General features: G+C 31.1%; 3 protein-coding genes across 3 annotated transcripts; 2 read left to right on the top strand and 1 right to left on the bottom strand.

The window, feature by feature from the left end:
• Nucleotides 1–1,913: 1,913 nt before the first annotated feature.
• Bm12857 (Uncharacterized protein) lies at nucleotides 1,914–3,842 on the top strand (the record flags this gene model as incomplete). Its single annotated transcript, XM_001901075.2, has 5 exons — nucleotides 1,914–1,956; nucleotides 2,395–2,495; nucleotides 2,577–2,801; nucleotides 3,273–3,488; nucleotides 3,723–3,842. 5 exons carry the CDS (start codon nucleotides 1,914–1,916, stop codon nucleotides 3,840–3,842), a joined length of 705 nt encoding a protein of 234 aa, XP_001901110.2.
• Nucleotides 3,843–5,531: 1,689 nt separating this feature from the next.
• Nucleotides 5,532–9,846, top strand: Bma-mab-20 (Uncharacterized protein; the record flags this gene model as incomplete). The annotated part of the gene is made up of 14 exons (XM_043080305.1): nucleotides 5,532–5,619; nucleotides 5,781–5,923; nucleotides 6,139–6,397; nucleotides 6,524–6,682; nucleotides 6,883–7,004; nucleotides 7,194–7,302; nucleotides 7,538–7,656; nucleotides 7,816–7,911; nucleotides 8,010–8,188; nucleotides 8,423–8,701; nucleotides 8,951–9,149; nucleotides 9,225–9,306; nucleotides 9,412–9,530; nucleotides 9,790–9,846. The coding sequence occupies 14 exons, from the start codon at nucleotides 5,532–5,534 to the stop codon at nucleotides 9,844–9,846; spliced, it is 2,010 nt and encodes a 669-aa protein (XP_042936239.1).
• A 2,366-nt stretch (nucleotides 9,847–12,212) lies between these two features.
• Bm12856 (Uncharacterized protein) lies at nucleotides 12,213–17,808 on the bottom strand (the record flags this gene model as incomplete). Its single annotated transcript, XM_043080304.1, has 13 exons — nucleotides 12,213–12,367; nucleotides 13,087–13,222; nucleotides 13,547–13,648; nucleotides 13,879–14,023; nucleotides 14,332–14,531; nucleotides 14,639–14,809; nucleotides 15,066–15,185; nucleotides 15,327–15,507; nucleotides 15,644–15,881; nucleotides 16,064–16,154; nucleotides 16,422–16,831; nucleotides 17,050–17,368; nucleotides 17,656–17,808. 13 exons carry the CDS (start codon nucleotides 17,806–17,808, stop codon nucleotides 12,213–12,215), a joined length of 2,421 nt encoding a protein of 806 aa, XP_042936238.1.
• Between the last annotated feature and the right edge of the window lie 5,449 nt (nucleotides 17,809–23,257).

The following is a 23,257-nucleotide window of genomic DNA, read 5'->3' as shown; positions in this document are numbered from 1 at the left end:
CAGGAAACAAAAAACTAATTAGTATAATGTTGACATATTAACTGATTAATTTTTTTTAATGATTGAATAAATTAAAATCAGTTTGATTATATTAAATTAATTCGATTTGACTAGTTAATTTAGTTTAACCTACTGATTAATCGAAATAAGACATGTATAAAAATATTCAAAATTTCAGACACTAATAAAGAATGTTTTAAATTTCTATGATTGACTTCTAGTTTTTTTGTGGAGAGAATTTCTGGATTTTTTTTTCTGAAAAATTCATCAAGTTAAATGGCAGAAGAGAAAGAACGCTTTTCTTTAGTCCTTTATGATTATTTTCTTCTATCCCTAAAATGTAAGACTTTTTTAAATTCGTCGTATCTTATTTCGGAAAAATGATTCCAATTATAAATTATAATTAGTGGAAAATAGCAAATCACAAGTAAGTTTAACTTTTTTCAATGCAAAATTTCTTTCATCTAATCTATTTCAACTCAAAACTGTTTAGGGTTTTAAATCTTGACCATTTCTATTTTTTGCATATTTTATTCAGATTTTGTAATGGTTCATAATAACCTAATAGATGTATATTTAATAGCGCAATATAACATACTCATTTGGAAAGAATTATGCTTTCATTTCTTCTTTAATTCATAAAAATGAAATAAGTTTGAAATTTTCAGATCTGTAAAGATTAGAAATAATTTTTAAAGAAGCAAAATCAATTTTTTAAAATTACAATATTTATTTTACCTTAGAAAATGATAATTTACTCAATTGAATCATGGATTAAGGAATACTGAGATAAAATGTTATAAAAATAGAAAATTTTCAAAAGATTATCTAGCCAAACACAGTTCAGAAAAAACTTTTGCTCTTTAATTATCTTCGATTTTAATGTGAAACAAAATTTTAGATGTAATTTTCAGTTTGATGAATACATGCAGCTTATAAAAATGTTTCTGAGAAAACAATTAAAATACCTAATTTCAAGTAATATAAATTCAATTAAAACCATATTAAGCATAAATTCATTTAAAAAGAACGAAGAAATGTTGTTCGTACAACATATTTATTTTACACACTTTATATTAAGATAATGGACCAAAATTTACACTAAAGGACCGTATTATTTTTCATTGCTCTGAAGTTTTATAAGTATATTTGGTTATCATCAAGGCAGAAAGTCTGGTTTATCCTGTTGGGTTTTATTGTTATAAGTTTGGAGTTGAACACTGAAATAAGATTGTTGGGACCGAGAAAAGATTCTTTACTTTGTATTACTTGTTTCACGTTTATCTCAGTTAATGCTTTCGCTAACTTCCGGAAGTTCACTACTAAACATCTTTTCGGAACAGTCGATCATTATCCTTCTCATTTGAAGCCATAATCAACGAAATTAACAATGTTATTACGTCTTATTGAACTTATTGTAGTTGGAATTTTCTCCGTTGAACATTATTATTCATTTCGTTAATCATTCTAGCAATTTTAATTACGTAGTCCGAGCCGCATTTGCCGGAAAGAAATTTAGAATTTATTGCTAGGACTCTCTTTAGGTCAGATACTAAGGTATGTTTTTCTATTTCTCATACACTTTCTAGCATGTTATCAAATTTGTCTTTCCTTTATATGTTTTATTTTACCTTTATGTATCAAATTTGTCTTTTCCTTTATATTTCAGGAATGGTTGGTTTTGGGTAGCGTATTGTAATCGGATTCAGTCGAAAAAGAATTTGTTAGGATTAGTGAAGTATTAAATGAGGCTTATAACATTTCAAATTCAGTCGTTGCTCATCAGTTTCCGGTATTATTTTTTGGAGAAACTTCAAAAAATTAGTTGCTATTTCTCTCTGTAATTTTAGGGTTTTGAGTAATGTAGGAAATTTTATATCAGTGCCACAAATATCAACAGTTGCAAACACTCGATGTTAATTGTATTTGCTGTGATGTCATCAACTCATTTAGAAGGTTCCATTTAACTTAATATTTATTTGAATCACTCAAACTTTTGAGCTTGATATTACTAGAAAATATCGCGTAAAAGGAAAATCAGAATTTCATGCAATTCAGTTACCTTATTTCGGTCATTAGCACAGTGGTTATTGGTTGCTAAAAACATCCGGGACATATTTTTCATTGTGATTCAGTTTTCTGGGCTGCTTTTTCCATGTTCCAATTTCTTATGGATGAATTTTGAATAACTAATAATTTATTTTGATGCTGTTTCTTTTTTCTTTTTCACTTTAAACTCCCTTCATTCAAAAAAAAAAAAAAAAAAATTTTTTTCAGTTTTTTTGTTGATATCTTTCTTAACTTAACTCTGATTAGAGTTTATATTTTATGTATGCACTGCTTAGAATTTCAGAGGACTTGGTTAATTGATACTAATTGACATGTGGTTTTTAGATTATGTTTATGATGTTCACATGGACATCAGTCACCAATTTTTCCCACTTCCGAGCGTAGCAGTTCCGAATATTACGATTAATCGGCCATCTGTGACGGAGGTTAATTAACACTTTATTAATTTGTGCAGCATAAACAGTTACTGTTCATTTCTCAGATTTCTGCTTTTTGCAAATTTTCAGTACAGTTTTGAGAGTGAGAGAAAAGCTATTGCCGATTACGAGAAGAATAAGGCTGCGTTAACAATCAAAGTGAAAGAAATGAAAACTAAGAATGTAAATTCTGAAAGACAATCAAGCATTGTGGTTGAGAGAGCCCCAAATATAACCTGCGGATTACATACTCGAAAAGTTTATTCAAATGCTATATTAGAACCGAGTCGTGTTGCAGTCACAACTTCTCAACAGGTTATAATATTCATCACTTTCCAAAATATCCAACTGCAAGAATCATCTTTATCAGAAATCTGCAGCAGCGTTAATCACTTTCTTAGTTTTTGTGGTTCATAGAGTCATTTTCAAAATTTTGACTTCGAAAGAAAATATAATTCGGGAATGAAAATACCCAAAATTTTTTATTCCATCTATTTCATTTAATTTAACACTATGCATTTTAAAAAGGATACAAAATTAACACTTCCATTTCCGAACTTGAATCTGTTTTTTGGAATGATTATAAATGGAAAAGGTAATTTTCAGTATATTAAAAGTTTTTTGACAATGAAATTTTTTGGCGCCATTGGTTTGTTGAATGATTTACTAACTTAGACTTAAAATAACTTCGACTGACTTAAAATTAACTTAGATATAACTCAGACTTATATATCTTTAAATACACACATATTTGCCGGTATTCCGTATCATGATTTCTTATTGCAGCCAAATACCAAACAAGTTAAGCCAGCAATGAATACCTTTGAAGAATTTGAATTAAAACCGAATCTTTTTGATCTCTTGGAATTAAGAACCATAGATGATAAAGCTGCCCTTGAACAGATACTTGCCAATGCACCACCGCCGCTATCTTCTAACGTTGTTGGAAGTAGTGCTCAGTCTTCCTCAGGATCACTGTCTTCATCATCGATTCCAAACATGGTTTGTTACAGCTCCTTTTGTTTATGGTACTTTGCATAAAAAACCATTATAATTTATCTTATCAATATGTTCCTCGAACAAATGACTCTTCTGCTATACTTTCAAGGGAGAGACATGTGAATGATTTGTTTATCAAAACATTTATCAGATTCTTCTTAATTCTTAGCTCTAGTAAATTGCTTGTTGTAACTTCGAATTTCAAAATCCGGAAATTATCTTATTTCATAGTTTCAGGGTTTAAAGGTATCAGGAAGTGATAATGCCCACAGTTTGTATAATTTGTCGACTCTCAAAAGCTATAGCAGCTCATTTGGTATCGGCGTTCCCAGTGCTTCTTTCAGACAAAATTTATAGAGTCTTGTGTGGGAAACTAAATTTGGTTCATTTTAAAAACCCTTTTTTTCTCTATTGTTTTTAATCTGAAGAAAAGAAAAGTCGGAGAGAAATTAAGTAACATGTATAAAACAAACACCGCTTACCTATAGGTCAAATTACTTGTTAATTTGTCATGAATTTGCCTGTATGTTGCTGTCCACGGTATAAAAAATTTGAAATTAATCCAGAAATTTTTTATCTACTTATCTGGAATCACATATGTTTAATTTTGGTTCATATGTCAAATGAGAAGTGATTGTACTGCAGTTGCTCAGTATTCGGGCTCACTTTATTGTTTTTCATAGCTACACAATTTGAAGTACTTCGGGATTTATAGCTGTTTGGAGTAATATGTAATTTCTGCTTTGAAGTGGAATGTATTATACTTTATGTACTTGTTCATTTCCTTACTAGATCACACTTAGCCTTATTTTAGTCGTCCTTACTAAATCGCGATGAATCATTGCAAATTCTATAATGTATTTGGTTTTTGTCACTTAATTTGCATTTACATCAGTTGGTTCCTGTTTTGTCATTAGGAAATTAAGGCGAAATAAAGTTTCGCTGACCAAAGAGCAGTTTGGAAACTGCTACATCCTATTCGATTCTTTTTTCAAATAAATTTGAAATATCTAAGTGCTTGAAAGAAAATTAGTGGTACCGTGTTTTTTTTTTTTTTTTTTTGTCTGAAACTCATCAATTTTGTAGACAGCGATACCTTCCATTTAGTGTTTACCATGTGACTTGCTCGTTATACTGCGAATCAGCGTGATTCGAATCAGATACTTCCGCTGTTCCCATATTTTATTTTAAAATAACACAATGCTTCTTTTACATGCTGATAACATTATCGTATATAGGTTTCGCAGTGTCTTATTACATTTTGGTTCATGTTACTTATGATTTAATTTTCCTGACTGATGGGATTTAATCATATTGATCATCTCGCGTTGTAACAGTTTATGTATTTGTCAGAAATACTAGGAACATTCGTTAAAGTAAGGGACTAAGCATTTCCAGCCTCTTTTCATGCGCAAAAATTTCTGGGAGAAAAACGTCTCCCAGGTGGAATGGAGGTCTTTGCTTCCTTCCAAATATGTTGTGCTCTATGTTTTCCACTATAATTACATACATAAATATAAAGTGTGAAGCTACAGATTCTTAGTTGATTTCTGGAAACTTTTAATTATTTTGCATAATATCTTGGATAATTTCTGGGAACCCAATGATCTATTTGTATTTTGATCAGCTAGTCGAATAACAGGTTCTTTTTTCGGAGACAAAATTGCACATTTTATTTTGCAAAACTGTAAAGCATTGCGATGATATTGTTGTTCAAATATCGCCCAGTGACATTTAATTCACCCACTTTAGGCCTACGATGGAAAATCCCAAAGTACCCCAAATAACACCAATCCAGTAAGAGCAGCATGACATGGTACAGTGTGACGTGATTACTGTACTATTGTACGTAATATACGGCGCAGTGGGATGTTCATCGATTATTGTCTTTCCTTTCCTTTCATTATAAAGAAAGTAGGAAGCAATGGAGAGGTGGTCAGTAGTGAGACTGAATGAAGCAGAGAAAGAGGAAGAAGGATAGATGGACAGATGTCCTTGTTAATATTGATTTATGTGTCACATGGCAGTTTGTAACCATTGGTGACAATGTTGTCTTCCAAGGTCCTTTTTATTGGCATACTTTTTCTTGCTGTTGCATTTTTGGAAGCATCCACAATATCGACTATCTTTCCAGGTGAGATTGCTGAATTGTTTATAAGAGAATGAATCTTTTAGCTACAGTTAGAATCCCTGATAATGGTTGATGTATGACAAGGACCATTGGTACTTCTTGTCAGCGTTGTTTGATCTTATCGTTGATATAATTGTTCGGAATTAATTAGATTTGATTTTCAGAGAATGTCTTTACGATTGGAAGGTTGGCGTATAGGCGATTATTGCTGGACCCACAATCTGCATCCCTTTATGTGGGTGCAAATGGGCACTTATTTCGGTTGTGGGCATATAATATCAATATAACTACGTCTACCGATGGCCTGGTAACTTTATAGTTTCGTTTCATAGCATATTTTTAAAATTTTACGCAGTTATTACTAATTTAATGCTTGGGAAGTTTTAATTTTTTAATTGTGAGACCTTTTGTCTCAAAGAAATTAAACTGCACATGAACACGTGAAGATAATTCTGCATTCATTTGCCATGATTTAAGTCGAGTTTTATGCAGTTGAATAACATGGTTTTACTACAAATTTAGTATGCTCACACAGAGCTTCCGGTTTCCCAATCTGATGCTGAAGAATGTCGTCGAGCTGGCCATGCGGAATGTTTTAATGGAGTACGACTCATGTTCCTGAAGGAAGGTCATCAGACATTGCTGGTTTGCTCTTCAAATGCTATGAAACCTCAGCTACGTGAACTTGATGCGTTATCCCTACAGGAACGTTCCTCTCCCGAAAATGTTATTGGTGTATGTTCAGCTCACGTGGATCTCAATACAACGGCGGTACTTGTCGGTGAATTAAAAATTTTTAATCTTTTTTTTTCTAGTTCTGTCAAATATCATCAGTTAGTATATCTGTAGTTGTCGTCATAATGGTTAATATTTCGCAGTGCTGATTTGAAGAATGATAAATTTTTAGAGTGGGGCAACCCGGAAGATATACCTGCTATCTATTCTGGTATAAGAACAGGTCTTATTCTTGACAACAATCTGATTTATCGGCCACCACTGGTCAAAAACAATAAGGAAGTCTATTCCTCAATGAGAACCATCTATACAGATTCGAAATGGTTATATGGTAAATTAATATAAATGTAAAGTCACAAAAAATTGCATAAAATAAAGTGGTTATGTTAATAGATAAACGCAATTTGACATATGCCTATATCTCAATAATATTCGAAGTACCAAGTACAAATTTTGGTTTAATATCTAGGACGTTCTTTTGTTGTACATGATATTTAATTTACTTAAATCTAATGTGAACTTATGGCTCAGAACCGGACTTCGTGGCATCATTCAGCATTGGCAAGTATGTCTACTTCTTTTTCCGTGAAGTGGCGATTGAGCGTGAAAACTGTGAGCGTGTTGTATTTTCTAGAGTTGCTCGTATTTGTAAGGTAAGTGTTGTTTTCTCTCTTTGTAAATTTGATTTTTTTTTTTTTCTGAATGGTTTTTTTCCAAAAAAATCTCATTTTCATTGCATAATATTTCATCATGCTGCCTATCACCATGTTGTAATGTTAAATATTGTGTCGAACAGCTTTTTAACTAGCCTATAAATAATCTATATATTGCTCAAATTATAGAAAGATGTTGGTGGGAAAAACGTGTTGAGACAGGTTTGGACTACATTCGTTAAGGCTCGTCTGAATTGCTCAACTTCTTCAAAGCTCTCCATTTATTTCAATGAATTGCGTACGTTTGCTTTGTGCTTTTTTAGAATCTACGTATCCTCAATAAATTGAAAATGTTGTTTAATACCGGTTGTTTTTTTGATGAAAAAAAAAAAGAACAAATTTTGATAGTTACTAATTATCCGTGATGAATGCGGTGTAAATAAAGAATAAAGATGGTTTTGTTATTGAATCCATTGAAGACGGGTCTGTTTATGGGATTTGTTCACTTTTATGTCGCAGTTATTAATTTCTAGAATCACTGCAAAGCATAGATGGTAGATCTGACACTTTGTTCTACGCTACTTTTATAACACCCGAAATCTCTTTTGGTGGTAGCGCCGTTTGCGTCTTCTCATTAAACAGTATTGACCAGGTATTTTGTAAATATTTTTCGCCCTAAAAGACTTGATTGTGTTGGCATATGATTGGAATTGCATGTAATAAATTAGTAGTTGATTAAGTCGTTTATATAAATAGTTTGACTTACTCGATTGTTGTATGCATTGAAATAAATATCTTTTTTTGTTTATAGTTATTCGATCATGGATATTTTTTGGAACAAACCTCACTTGATGGTAGTTGGATCACTACATCACCCAAAAATGTTCCTGAACATCGTCCTGGAGCAGTAAATTTTCTTATTCAATTGATTCATGTTCTAAAATTCCATTTTTGCCAAATTACTAGCTTTTTTTGAAAATTTGTTAGGAATTCATATTATTTTAGTGCACAGCCAATTCAGCATCTGTCCCGGATAGTACTTTACATTTTGCACGATCTCACTTGTTGATGGCAGATGCTATATCAGCTGATCAACCACTGCTAGTGTTGCGTGATGAACTGCTAACACACATTGCTATTGATTCAATGGATGATGTCAACGTTATTTTTGTTTATTCGCATAGGTTAATTTTAAACTATTATTTGATGTGATTCTCTTATTTGAAAATTTCAACCAATTAACATGTAACAATGACCCATTGGCTAACTCGGAATTTCCGATAATATCCAGCTTAGCATTTTTAAATCTTAGCTTCAGTGATTCCATGCTTAGTTCAGCATGAAAATTCTATGAAAGCACTAAAAATTTCAGCAAAAAAAAATTGAACTCAATTCAGGCAATATATACTGTCTTTCAGTTCTCAAAGGCTACATAAGATAGCGCATTGGTTTGAAGATAAGCATTCAACATTGTTAGCTACGTATAATTTGAAAAGTACTGGAACTGTTTTTGCCATGACACTATTGCCAGGCGAATTTGTCTATGTATCGGGTGAGGATAGTGTCGCCCAGTACTTCCTGGCCCAGTGCTCACTTCATGTTATTTGTAAGCATTGTGCTGTTGACCCATACTGTTCATGGAATACTGCTCGTGGATTATGTTATAAACGTGAACGAGCTCATTCCTCAGCGTCTGGGTAAAGGATTTTATTAATCATTTCCTTTTTATGTTTATTTTCTATCAGTTTTCCTTTCGACTTTGGCACTCATTTTTTTTTTATATTGGTGCTTAAACTTCGAAATATGCATCTCTCCGAAAACACTCTCTGTCTGATGGGTTTAGTTCCAATAAAGTTCATTTCTGTTGCATCAAGAATTTGTTCTTTTAAGCAGTGGTTATTATTCGAAACTTTTTTTCACAAATTTGTAAGTTATTTAAATTTTAGGTGGGTCAATTCCAATTCTAAAGATACTGGCAAATGTCTAGGGCATGTAAAACGGATGATGATTAATGCCTATGTTGGTGACACATTGCATCTCATTTGTATGACGCAATCAACGTGGATTTTCAATACTGATCCAGTTTTGCCATCTGAAAAGAGGCAGTTAACAATGGAAGGAGGACTGGTTGTTTTCAATGCAAGTGTTAATTTAAATGGTAGTTTTCAAAATAGTATTTGCTTGAAGTGGTTGTCTTTCAAATACCACCTTATTTTTTAGGTTTCTGGAATAGATAGTGGTACCTATGAATGCAGTATAGACAAAGAAGCTGTTATGATATACGAAATTACAGTCGATGATGGTTAGCTTTCTTTTATTGGAGTATTTATCATTGCAACGGAAGCCTCAGTTTGTTATTGAGATTGAACCGTTTACTTTAATAATAAGACTGAGCTTTTCATTGTAGCTGAATGCGCACAACCGACTAGTGTAGCTCAATTTAAATCAAAATATCGAGAATGGTGTCAGAAATTTGCGAAATACAAACACTCTGCTGAAAAATGGCAACTTTGGTATGACAAAAATGTAAGGATTTTTTAGTTAAAAGAATAATTTAGCGCCGTTTGAGTAATTATTAATTAAATTATGAATTGAATAACTGGAATATTATTGAAATAAGATTACAAATCATTTTTCGTTGGTTTACTCCATGTCAAAATTTTTAAACCATTATTCACATCATTTAGTTTTATTAATCTAAAACCATAAGCGTGACTGATTCTGACATTCTCTCATTCAACCAAAATCAGCTTTAACTTTCATTGTTTAGAGAAGTTAATTCCAGGCAGCAAACTGTCCCAAACAAAGGTTCACCGATTTTAATCACATTACCATTGCATAATCTTCATAGATCTGAAGTTCGGTTTTCTGTATATTTACATATATTTATCATTCTGCTGATATTTTTGATCTCTAGAGGGACATCCGGAAAATCTCCGTCACGCTAAAATTGGAAAAGATGTCTCGTTTTGAACCAAATTAAGTTTGGTATGCCTACACAGATTTTATATGCTTCTGCCAACAAAAAGAATTTAATTGGCTGAGTTATTAATTATTTAAGTTTACTTTCGTGATTGTTTTTTAATATATTACAAGCACATCATGCTGTTATAATATTTGTTAACCAGAATATTCTTATTGCTTTGTTAATTTCTGTTTTTGTCAACATTAAGACCTACGGGTGAATTAAAATAATTTGCTTTTTTGTTGGCTTGACATTCCTCTTTTAAAAATGGATACTTGGCTTTGAGTACATAGTTTATAGCTTACTGGAAATATTCTATGCTAATCTCCTAACATTTTCAATACTTCAGTAGAGTTTATGCCTTTATTATTTGTCATAATTGGCTTCACCATACTGTTACTTTAGAATATTTTGTCCAAGTAAATTCAGTCTAATTGTGAAACATTGTTTAGTAAGTTTGACATGTTCTAAAGTTGACACATTCTAAAATAACTAGATTATGTGAAAGCAGCTAGTTAAACAGAAACAGTCAGGGTTAAATGATATTTGAAAGGCCAGCTAAATGTTATATTGTTTGGTGCTTTGTACGTATGATGATGTTTTTCGGTATATAACGTTAAGTGGTAGAGTTGCCTGAAGTGAAATACATTTGTATAAATATTTGAAATATTGCATAATTAAGCAGTGGGGCAGTCATTGGAAGTATGAATGTATGAAAAAGGATAATTTCAATTCTCATAAGTTAGGCAATAAATAATAGACAATGTCATTTCTTTAATAAATACCAGTCTCGATGAAAACTTTTGAAACGATTTTGATAGTTCAATATTGTATGAAATCGAACTTGTGGATAATGTGTTTGGTAAGATTGTCCAATTATTCAAAGGCAATGCTTCCTGAAAGCGATATTTTCCCGAATTAGTTATCTGACATAGTCTTGCATTGATGAGGCTTGTGGGAATGAACTATTTCATTAATGTTGCTTGAATAAAAAGCTCATTAAAATATCATGATTTACGCGATATGTTATTCAGATACATCATTAGCTTTCATCTTTGAATAAGCGCTGTTAGTATGAACGATGAAAGGAACCAGAAGATTCAGCCATCGGTAAAAACATATTTTAATTGATTTGATTCTACTAATGTAAAGTCTTACCATTATACATTTATTGCCTGTATGTAACAAATGGCTCATATAGTTGGAGCATAATTCTCGACATCTTTGGTAGAAGAAATCGAGATATTTGTTAGTAGTAAGTAGGGAAACATGGTATTTGCTGTTCATTTCTGTTCAGAATTATCTCAAAATATTCAAGCTAACAGTTTTTTTTCGTATATTTAATGTAATGTATTTAGTGGATTGTATTGCAGTAATACCTTGATTTACACGAAGATATATATGTTATCTTGCAATACAGTTAGATGCAGTAGCCTATGTTTACTTCTTTTTCATTGAGCTTAATTCAGTTTATCATAATTTTAGTTTTTGGTGTTGAAAACGCTGCATTTTTTCCTTTTGAGAGATATTGAATAGCATACGAAGACCTTTACTTTATGATACTTTTATAAGAATTATTAATTTCAAATTAGCTTATGCCGCTTAATCTTATCATCGAGAACGCTGTACGATGTTCGAGTAATCTTACTGAAATCGATTGATAATGATGAGAATCTTTTCATGACTTATGAAATTCAGTCTCGCACTTTTCTACTTATCTCTTAAAAATGAATGTTTAGTTAAAATATTTAACAATATTCGAGAAATATCGGTTCTTACATATATTGAAATTATAAGCCTCATAATTTACATTATTGGGAAACTGCTGGAACTTTATTTTCCTAATTGACTTTTGCAAACAGTTTCTAGGAGATGCGGAAATGCATTCATACAAATAATTTTTTATAAAATTATTGAAAATAATAATAATAATAGTAGTATTAGTATTATGATGCTATCAGGACACTTTCATCATAGTTTAATTGTGTCGAGGAATACAGCATTATTACTATTATAGTCTTAGTACTTAGCAGTCGGACTGGTGATAGTTTGCTATTCTGGATTCCCTTCAGTAAAATAGCTATGGCAATTCTACTCCGACTGCAAAAAAAAAAAAAAAAAAAAAAAAAATGCTTGCTTAATAAGATGTTTAGATTGGAACTCGTAGAATAGTATAACAGTAAATGCATAATAATAGAATTAATGAAAATTCATATATAAATATGTCACACAAGTACGGTTACCTATCTATTATCTGTCATCATTTCACAAATGTCCGCTCGCAATTTATTACATCGTCGACAACTGAACCGGCAATTTTCAGCCATCCATAGATGATTTTTGTGGCATTCACCTTGAATGACCCAAACGGGACATTGTAAATGCCGATCTGAACATTCTGCAATCAAACATTCATTTCATTCACTTTACCTCAATTTAACAGAGAGATGAGTCATATGAGGAGCTTAATGAATGTGACATTCAAGCGATACAAGGAAAGTAAGAAGTGAGAATAAAAAAAATAGCTGGAATTATGAGAACAGGAATAGTAAATTACTATTACAGTGAACAAAGAAATCAAAAAAGCGAGATTTGAAGCGCAAATGACTCAATTCAGACATAATAAAATACAAGCAACGATCATTGAACAAAACTTTAAACTGACTGAAGTGTTATTGATGTGTAAGGAAGCACAATATCTTGGCAAAATCTAGGATACAGAATGCAAAGGTCGTCTGGAAGTAATGAAGAAATTTGGTGATATTTAAGTTATGAAATAAAGTAGGAAGATGGCACTAGTTGTGAAAGATGAAATCTCAGAAATTACTAATTAGTAGGAACTTGTTAAATTGTCGTATGCTAATCAAGTGTAAAACATTTAATAGCTATCTCTATCAGTTTTTATTATCATCTTAAAGTATAGTATAAAAGAGTGATCGCTTGCTAATCTCTTAATCTCAATATTAAATTCGAATAGTCATTCTTACTCATAAATTCAATAACATTATTCAAAGTGTTAATTTCTCATTATATCAGCTTAATTTTATCTCTTCCAATGATCTACTGATAAGCTGTTAACAGGCTAAAACAGATATATGTAGCCAAAACAAAACTTGCCAGAAAGAGTATTATATTGTGCAACACACTTATGACAGGATGCAGGACACCAATCTAGCATTATTTTCTCGTTTGTTTTACATTCACCCTTATTAGCCCAAATTGAGCAACACTCATGACTGTTATAACACTGCTCCTGAAATAAAGATCACTCATGTAATGCTTAATTAATTACTCAATTAAATTAAATGATTAAAGAAATGGCAGAATATTTTTTACGAATTCTCGATTGTATTATGCCAATGAATTCAGGATCAGTAGGGATTTTTAGCCTTTTTCAATCAATTTTTGAGCGTAAAAACTCAATTTTCTGTTAAAATTTGCACAATTTAGAATAAAAAAAAACATAGAACAATCATGTCTCTTAGAAAAATTGTTTAATAATCCACAGGTAATATACAAATGAAAAAAGTCATGAAAGGGAAACAGCATGGTGGTAAATTTTGTCTTTATGGTAAACCTTTTCAACATTTGTTGTTGCTGTTGTTGTAATTAGCGCTGTCACCTTCCCTATAGCTACATCCTCTACACTTCTCGTTCGTTTTATATTATTTCGATTTGTCTGAAACAAGAAAAGAAAGGAAATTTGTTTTAAAATGAAATATGGCAAAAGATATGATTAGAAAGAATAAAAGATGAAGAGAAATTCTAATATTTTACAAAAAATGTTGTATCTAATTGAAAACTGAGCGAGAAACGTGAGTTAAGTCAGCAGTGACCTCAGGTTATCTTTACTTCTTGCTAATTGAAAATTTTAAATTAAAAAAATATTTCATCTTGTTTCTGTAGAACCAGTGCGTTTTTAATACATCTTCCAGACAGACAAAAACCATTGTAGCAAGGGTTCTCCTGATGTGTATAACTGTCACAATTGCCTCCCACGCGTATTTTTGTCGAACACCGAGCGTATCCGTGTGATAAATCACAGAATAGGAATCTGAATCCACGTTTTACTGCTTCCAGAGTCAGCTAAACTCTTATCTATCCATCAATTTGCTCGTTTATTAGTGGGTTTCACAGATTTCATCTCTCTTATCATCACCAAACTCTTCAAAACTTGATGGTTACTTAATTAATTTATGGCCCCATTGAACATCTTTGATTTGCTCACAGTAACTCATAAAGTTGCAATTAATTTTCAGCTTTTTGTGACAAACTTAGGGACAAATTTCTTGTCATGACTAATCTGAAATTGTTAGATTCAGGAAGTGAAAATGAATCGAATTGGAAGAATCGATCACTTACTCGCTCCCACACTGTTTATCCTGGCGTCCAGGACAAACAGGTCGTGGTGCATATTTGTACAATCTCTCGCTGTAATTATTGCTGATTCCATCGATATTTCTAAGCGGTTCAAATGGTCGCATGGAATTTTGCGCAAAATGGTTTTCGCCACTACATTCTGGTAAATCTGGCGGATAACTTTTCGATCGTGAATCTCGACTCTGAAAAATTCTGGAACACTTGCCAATTATTGTAATTTTTCAGAATGTTCGTTTCTGATGATGATGAATTTAGTTCAACTTAAATTGAAGTTCTAGTAATATAATACTTGTCGATGTTGTCGCCAGTATTCCCAAATGCTATCCACAAAAACGTGATGGAGGAAGAACAATGGATCATTTGCAGAAGTTATTTGATGAAACATATCACCACCGATCCATACAAGTGCATTTGCATGGCTATACTCGAGTGATGTCCAATCTGTTGGATACCTGCATCCCTGTATTTTTTCGTTATGTCAGCATAATTAAAATATTTCCAATTTTATATGTGATATAAAGATTGAAGCATTTTCAGTGCAACAACTATTTCGGCGAAGCCAAAGATATTCGGCATTTTAGCTATATTTTACTTATTTATTTTTTAGGAACGCAGTAAACGCATATGCTAAACGTAATCAGTGTACTTTTAAGCTACTGATCACTGAAAGAAGCCACCAACTATGATTTATGTGAATTGAAAGCTATAAAATTTACCGGCTGAGGAGCGGTATAAGCGAGTACGCCGATTACATCCGAATGTCTCATTACAGCTTGAATATCATCTTCATTCAGAGGACGTCCTTCTTGTCCAGGTCGTCTAATTATTTGCTTTCCCTAGCAATAAATTTTATATGAGATAGTTCCCTATTCATATAAATCCCAATCAATTCATCATTATTTCTTATTGTCATAACAATTTGTTAACAACTTTTAGAAAATTATATTTACATAAAAAGTTTTCACATTATTACTAACCTCAGGTGTTGTCCAGTTGGATATGAAACCATTAATTATATTGCCATATTTATCATTCTCTCCCATTAATTCTTTGCTAAACAATATTGTATCTGCGCTTTCTGGTATCCCATTTTCAAGCGTTGAATCCCAATACGGTAGCGACACATCTGGATCGATGAGTCGAAGAGCAATTTCTAGTCTGAAGAATTTCTCTAATGCATGAAAGCGAAATGAAAGCCATAGTTATGTTGCAGTAAAAGTGAAGTTATTCGCTACTGATTCCTATATGAATAAGAAAAATAATAAATGATAATAGTTCTATTAGTTGAGAGGACCTTTTGATGTATTCTCTATGCCAAGGCAAAAAAGCAGGTCCAGAATGTGCTCCACCACTTAACTTTGGATTTGAATGCCATTGCGCAATTTTATCATAATCACCGCTTCGCTTCAATCGATTTAAAGCACTATGAAATCGTTGCCTTTCTTCTTCACTTAATTGCCTATATTCCTTACGAATAGCCATTGAAACTTTCTTCCCATTTGATAAGAAACATTCCAAATTTCTCAGTGAACCTTAAACAATGGCTCGGATAATTAGTGACAACAGACTTGAAAATGATTAATATCACCATTATGATAATGATAGTGACAAACCAATATCATCAATATTAAATGATAAAGACGATTTATCATATTCGAAAATTAAGAATGACATAATACAAATTAATTTACATAAAGTCTAAACTAACGAATACCATTAAAAAATGGACACAAGCAGTTGATATCCATGCATGCTAAAGCTTTCAATTGCTGATTCAGCAACAAAGTGCGAGATTCAGCTGACTGCTAAAATAGTAAGTAATCAAAATAGATGCAATCGAAATAGCTTTTCCAAAAAAAAAAACTAAACATCTTTCCGCAGAAAAAAAAAAAGGAAAAAATGCGAATTAAATGAAATGCATTGCAATAAATATCATACTTTATTATACTTCTTACTTCGATATTATCATTGTCACAAGATGATACCATAAATATGAGAAAAAAAGATCAATCAAATATTTCAAAGAAATGAATAATTTAATTTGGCATTATTTTATTACCGTAAATACTAACATTTTTCTCAAATGGTTTCCTGTCTTGCTGTTCAACCGAAAGTATCGATGAACTAACGGAACTACTTGACATTCTCATCAATGATGACTGTGTGGATGAAATGGTTGATAGTAATGATGATGATGAAAATTGTTTGCGAATCAAATTATTGGGTCGTTGTTGACCAGGTGGACCAACCATATCTTGTTCCATTGCATACAGATCTTTTTTAATGATAGCAGTTGAAGGTGGCTTTTGTACATTATTTGTAATCTTTTTGCTGTGCAACGTTTCACTCAAATCATCATTCTTCAAGATTTGTTGTTGTCTACCAAATGACGATGATAATGATAATGATGAAATTGTACGTGGATAATACGTCTTCACATTTGTTACTTGTCCGCCACGGGTATGGATTGACTTACTTTGTTCTGGAATTACAAATTACAGTAGAATATATGAATGTATGCTTTGTGGAGGAAAAACTGAAGAAAATAACTGCATATGAAATTAGTGACATACAGGATGTATTGGAAAGTTTTCAAACAAAAATTTCTTTCGAGAATCTCAGAAAATAAGTCTGATCTTGTATTATTATTTCTTCAATATTTCCATTAGAATAAAATATTCGAGAAGGAAGAATGCTTACTAGGAAGAGAAGAAATTTCATACTGTATTTCGAGTGCCACTCGCTTCGGTCCCTTTGAGGTGTATGTGTTAGCCGTGAAATTTTTTATTAAGCTAGAAGGCATTGGTAAGTTAACATGATGGCTGATAGCAAGCGGAGAGTTACCATGACTATTCATGCGATACAGTGCTTCATGTGATGGTATACTATAAGAGGAAGTCCATGAGGACCAACTAGTCCAACTTTGGGAATTACTTGTCCATCGGGATCGACTGGTGGACCAAATTCTTTGTGAAGTCCAGGATGACGATGATTTATTCGGCGAAATGGAATGATGTTGCTAAAAAATGGTTCGTTTTGAATGCGGAACTTAATTGCTTGTGTTGATTTCATATGTAATCAGGACATTCAAAAGTTCTTATGCAAAATTATTGGAAATACGAGAATCATCAAATCATTCCGTTTCATCTGGTCTTTCGTTTTAGTTCACTCGACTAAATCTTTACTGCTTATAGGCTTCATTTAAATGGAAGTTTCTATCCTTATCTTTAAAAGTTCAAAAAATTTTTGATTGATAATAATGGAAAATCAAGAATAAATTGAAATTTCATCAAAAATCTGGCCAACCCTGACGGTTGTATCCCATTTTTTAAGTTGTGAGCAGACAATTTGGAGAGCTGAATTAGGCGCTTGGTCACAAAATGTCAGACGAATCCTGTATTGAGTACCAATAGAATATGTTAAAAATGTAATTACAGTAACTAGCAGTAAAATATGCATGTGATGCTATGAGTAGGATACGGTGCCTGGAATATTACGGAGTAAGACCTGCAGAAAATTTAATTTTTTATTTAATTTATTTAATTTTACACAGTAATAACGAATTATATTAAAACTTGTCGCTTATAAAAAGTGATAGAAATAAAAGATTTTTTTGTCTCTCAGTAGAATTTGAAGAAAGTTTTCTCTGAGGAGTTTTTTGAATCAATAAATCTTTAACCTGCTCGGAAATGGTATTTTAGGTTAGGTCCACTATCTTAAAAATTGTATCTTAATCAAATTCTATTTGTGCCAGAAATTTTCTTCCAGAGTAAATAGATGGAATCACATTCTTTTAGTGAATATCAGTTAAAATTAACTAAGAAGTTTCGTTATACATATAGATATATACCATACTATTCTAAAGGTCAAATAGCTTTCTGACACTTACTATATTCTAAAGATCATGTGACTTCCTAATACTACACTACTCTAAAGATCATATTACATTCTAATAATATACTATTCCAGAAATTATATGACTTTCTAGTACTCTCAAAATTATATGATTTTCTAATACTACACTATCCTAAGGGCAAATAATTATACTATCTTAAAGATCATATAATTTACCTTTCCGTTTAATTTTTTCAGTCAAAATGAATTCAGTTTGTGAATATAGAAAAAGCGCGTGCGGATGGTATGTCAGTGCATTTGGTTTAAGTTCTAATATGATAAGAAAGGCTATTTTGCTGGCACATACAAGCAATTAAAGAAAAATTGATTGATTAGCAGGAGATAAAACATCTCAAAAAAAGTGTTAACAAATAAACCATTTTTTATTTCCTTTTGCATCATATGATAACCGGAAAAGAGAAAGAAGAAATATATAGCTCTGCTAAACTGGGGAAGAAATATACTTCATTGCAGCAAAGGTATCAATATTCCAAAGTAAGTAAGTAACAATAAGCGAGCAGATAAGAATGAGTTCATGGGTCTTCTACGCATGAAAGTGGATGGATATTAGCAGTGATAGTTTTGAAAAAGAGAAGAATACTTTTTTTAAGTGCTAACTGATTAGACTGACTGGGTAATATGGAAGCTATTTATTTCATCTGATTATGAAGCGCTGAAACATAAAGTATGCATTAGCTAACACTGATAAGATGATTCTATCATGTGGATTATTTGTAGTTCATCCTCTCCTTCAAAAGTTCTCACGGAAAAAGTTTGTCATGATGAAATAAAAATGTTTTCATAATGAAATAGTATTCAATATAGATTAAAAAAGAAAATGCTTGACATGATTTTAAACTAACAAATAAATGAACTAGCATAAAAATTCGTTTTTTTCTTTTAAAGTCAAACGTTAGAAGTAGGAATTTAAAACTTTGCGTTAAATCTATCGTTTTATGTTGCCGTGAATATACTATTAAATAGCAGTAGTTCAAAAAATTAAATTTAGGAGAGATGGAAGAGTTTCTGTCGAACTATAATTACCCATTTATTGCCTATCTTTTTCCTCTGGTACATCAGAAGAGTACAATCAGTTTTTTCTTTTGCCACAAATTACAAAAAATTAAAAATTTCACGTTTGAGATATAAATTTCATATTTCAGAAATTAACCAGTTGAGAGTTGTTTGATTGTAAAGTAAACAAAACTGGTCATCACTCTAATAAGTGCAGGTAAAAAATTTACCATTATGAAGTAACAGTGATCCAATTTGAATTTTAATAAAAGAACATTTTGTGAATTATAAAATAAGAACAAAAAAATTTTTTCTTGATTTTTAATTAATTCATTTGGTGTGATTCAAAATTTTAAGGATCAATCAAAACTACGCAATCTTTAAATTGTTTTCATATTTATAAATTGGAGGAATTGGATAATTTTGGGAACATATTTCACTTGTAAGTATTTTTTGTCGAAGATGCTTTTGAAGATGTTTTAAATCATATCAACATTTTTTACCATTAGGATTGTCACTTAAAAGAATTACTAACTGATCAGGCTGCTAAGTATCACTTTCTTCTTTCTGGAGACATTCACTTTATCACTCATTTCATTACAAGCCATACTGTTCGAATAATCTTTAACAGAAACGATGAATTCCCAAAGTTCTTTTGTCGTTTCTGAGAAAAAAAAATGAATCAAACAACTAATTTCAAAACAAACAAAAAAAAAAAAAAAAAGAATTTGAAATCAACTAACTCTCAACTTAATTCATATTCAACATTAATCATCTGTGACGCAGCCTCAATTTCGTTTTAAATTTTCTAAAAAAATTTATCAATCACTGTTAAATTTCACTTTTAAAAAATGACAAAACAAATTTCAAAATTTGCTTCTCTTTTTAGAAATTCGTAAATGACATAATAACAAATCGAGCAACTAACAGACGAACACTTTTTTCTCAGGTAAATTGAACAACGTTGTTATTAATACGTCCACCGTATCGTTTCATTAATACTCTCGAAGTTTTTACTTTCGTTGCTGTAATAGCATATTTTAACTACGAAAAAAATTCATTCGTACAATTTAGTTTTCATCAAATTGTTTTTATTTAAATTTCCCGCAGAATGAATGGATTGGGATCGATTAATAATAAATGAATTATTGAGTGAAGAAACGACCGAAATAATTAAATATATACGTATTTTATTTAAGATAGGAATAAAATTTATTCCAAAATATGAAATGATAGAAAGTTTTAAAATTTCAGATCAAGAAATTAAAATGCACTTATTTCTCTCGTTGTGATAGAACAAGAAATTTAAATATTGACAAAGAATTCAGAAGTGTATTTCTGTGAAACTGAAAATTTTACTGCAGCTAAACTACTTTCGGAATAATTCAAAAGAGAGCTAAAAGGAGACCGGAAATGCTAAAAGGGTCTCCTTCCCATCTCCTTGTTTCTCAATCCTGCAAAACAAGAGCTGTCAGATGTGTTAATCAGGAGAAAGAAGCAGAACTGAAGGGAAACTTGTGATAACAAAAATGAAAAGCTTATCAAGCAAACAGCATGGATGAGAAGAAGAGATTGAAAGGTAGAAGGAAAATGAAGAATTTAAGATTTCATTCTCTCATACTTTGAACAGATGATTCATTGCTTCACGCAACTGCTTGCTTCAATTAACAATTATCACTACATCACATCACTCTTTCATCCTATGTATTGCAATAAAGGCAGTGATAATATTTATAAATTATCGTCGTTTACGATTTAATTGGTCAGTTCTTAATTAATTCAATATGAGTTCAATTTCAGCATAGATCTATCATAAATGAGGATTGTCGTTAAGGAAATAAGTAGCAGGTTAATTAAACATATACGTAAGAAATCACTTTTTTTCTTTTTCCAATGATAAAAAGATTTTGGCTGTTGTCTATAAAAAGAGAAAGTGTAATAAACTACAAAGCTTAACCAATTTTCTTGAAAAACTAAAAGTCAGAAATATTTTCTGTGTACAATTTATTTACACTTTCTTCTAATAATCATAAAGAATTTAAAATGCCCAAATTATCAGCGCAAGAAATCTATTCGTTTTCTCTAAATACTTCATAGCAATAGTTCTAATTTTTTAAATTATTAGACTTAAATTATGAAATAAAAACTTTACCATTCTAAGTTCAGAAGTTATTGCAGGAATTAGTTGATGAAGAAAACAATTATATATATGCTTATAAAGAGATTAAAAAGATTGAAAAGTTTATTAGCTTGTTTAAAAGTAGAAAAAGAAACTAATTGCTTTTTCTTTGATTATTTTTACGTTACAAATTTCCGATTTTTTTTTTTAAATTTAAATAAACATTAACTTGTTAGAGCGAATAAAGTTAGCATTGAGAATCATTTCCTTCCTGAAATCTCCCGTAAACCATGGCGGTAGTGAATTTCATGAAAATATTCCACTTAAAGTCTCACATTTATTCATACCTAAATGCTGCACAAAGAATATGTCATCGAGTAGATATTTCTTATTTAAATATATTTAAACATAAAATATTTTAAAAAGATGCTCGGTATTTGCACTTCTAAGGCGGTAGTTCGGTATTTTTGAAATTTTGTTTTCTTCTTTTTATTAAAAGGTTATTTTAAGCATTTAAAATAAAATTATGAATGTATCTTAGGCTTGCATGTTAGCATATAGCTGATAAGATTTGACAAGTTGCTTCATTCTTTTTTTTTTAATATTTAGCAAAATTTTGAAATAAAAGACTTTTTTAATGACTATAAAATCTATCCTTCTATCTTTTTCATCTTCTACTTATCTCTCTCTCCCTCTCCCTCTCTCTCTTCGTATGATAACCTTGAATGCATTTGTGCCTACCGCAGAGGCGGTAATGACAGTTACTCAACTACGTCGTATTAATTCTTTCAAACGATATTTGTGAATTGGCTAATGATCATAATAATAACCAAATGAAACAAAGAAAAAGAAGAAAGACAGAGAATGTATTAGTACTAGTGGTTGACTGTTCTATTTGAAATTTGTAAAAATCTCGAAGGGAACAAAAAATAATCGTTGTCACCCGATTTCACATTTCCTTTCGCCTCGTTTTCGTCTCTTCGTACAATGCCTTCAAATTCTAATAAATGTTTCTATGGCATTCATAATTATACTTGACAATAATTATTGGTTAGAGAATAAAGTAATCTCTATTTGAAATCGAAACGCATTTCTTATAAAAAATAAGTTGAAAGAAATTTAACAGAAACTTTTATTGCAATTTTTACTTTTTATACATAGAGGAAAGTGGTTCTGCCGAACTGCATATTATATTAAATTCACTAGCCATAAAAAGCTTAAATTGCATAAAATAAATTGTTAATATGTATATGTATATTTGTTTGTAATCTGATAAATGACTAATTGAATGTGTCACTCTAGTGATACATTTGCATGACACAGCTACTTAGCACACATCACTTTGATGAAACAAAAGTATTCAAAACTTTGATCATATTATTTTATTTTTCTTGCTGTTATCACTTGATGCTTGAAATTTTTCATCTTCACAAGTACAGCATTCATATTTTCAGTGATAGCACATTCAACTTACTTATGAGAAAAAAAGAAACAGACTCAATAACTTTTCTAGAACATTGGAACAGAATATTATATTGGAAGACTGGATAAACTTCAAGTGAAAACCTTCAAGTTGAAAATCATCCTGTAATGCTAATAATGTTTGTCTTTTAAACTGAATGAGTGCTTAATTATAATAACCAAGAATCAGCCATCATTAGGTAAGTGCAAATGCAAGCTTTGATTACGCAGTAGGCACTAATTGATCGATCACTTCTGAATAATGAAATCACACAAATAAAATCTATAATGAAATGAACGAGTCGAAAATCCCATATTTAAAAAATGTTTGCAATTTATTATTTTTTTCATCGAAGTGTTTGTCGCACTGTTTCTTTAAACTTTATTCTGCAAAAGTCAAAGAAAAAAGTCGCCAAAATG

This window comes from Brugia malayi (assembly GCF_000002995.4).
Source record: "Brugia malayi strain FR3 genome assembly, contig: Bm_v4_Chr3_scaffold_001, whole genome shotgun sequence".
Lineage (NCBI taxonomy): Eukaryota > Metazoa > Nematoda > Chromadorea > Rhabditida > Onchocercidae > Brugia > Brugia malayi.
This window is presented reverse-complemented; position numbering and strand designations above follow the sequence as displayed.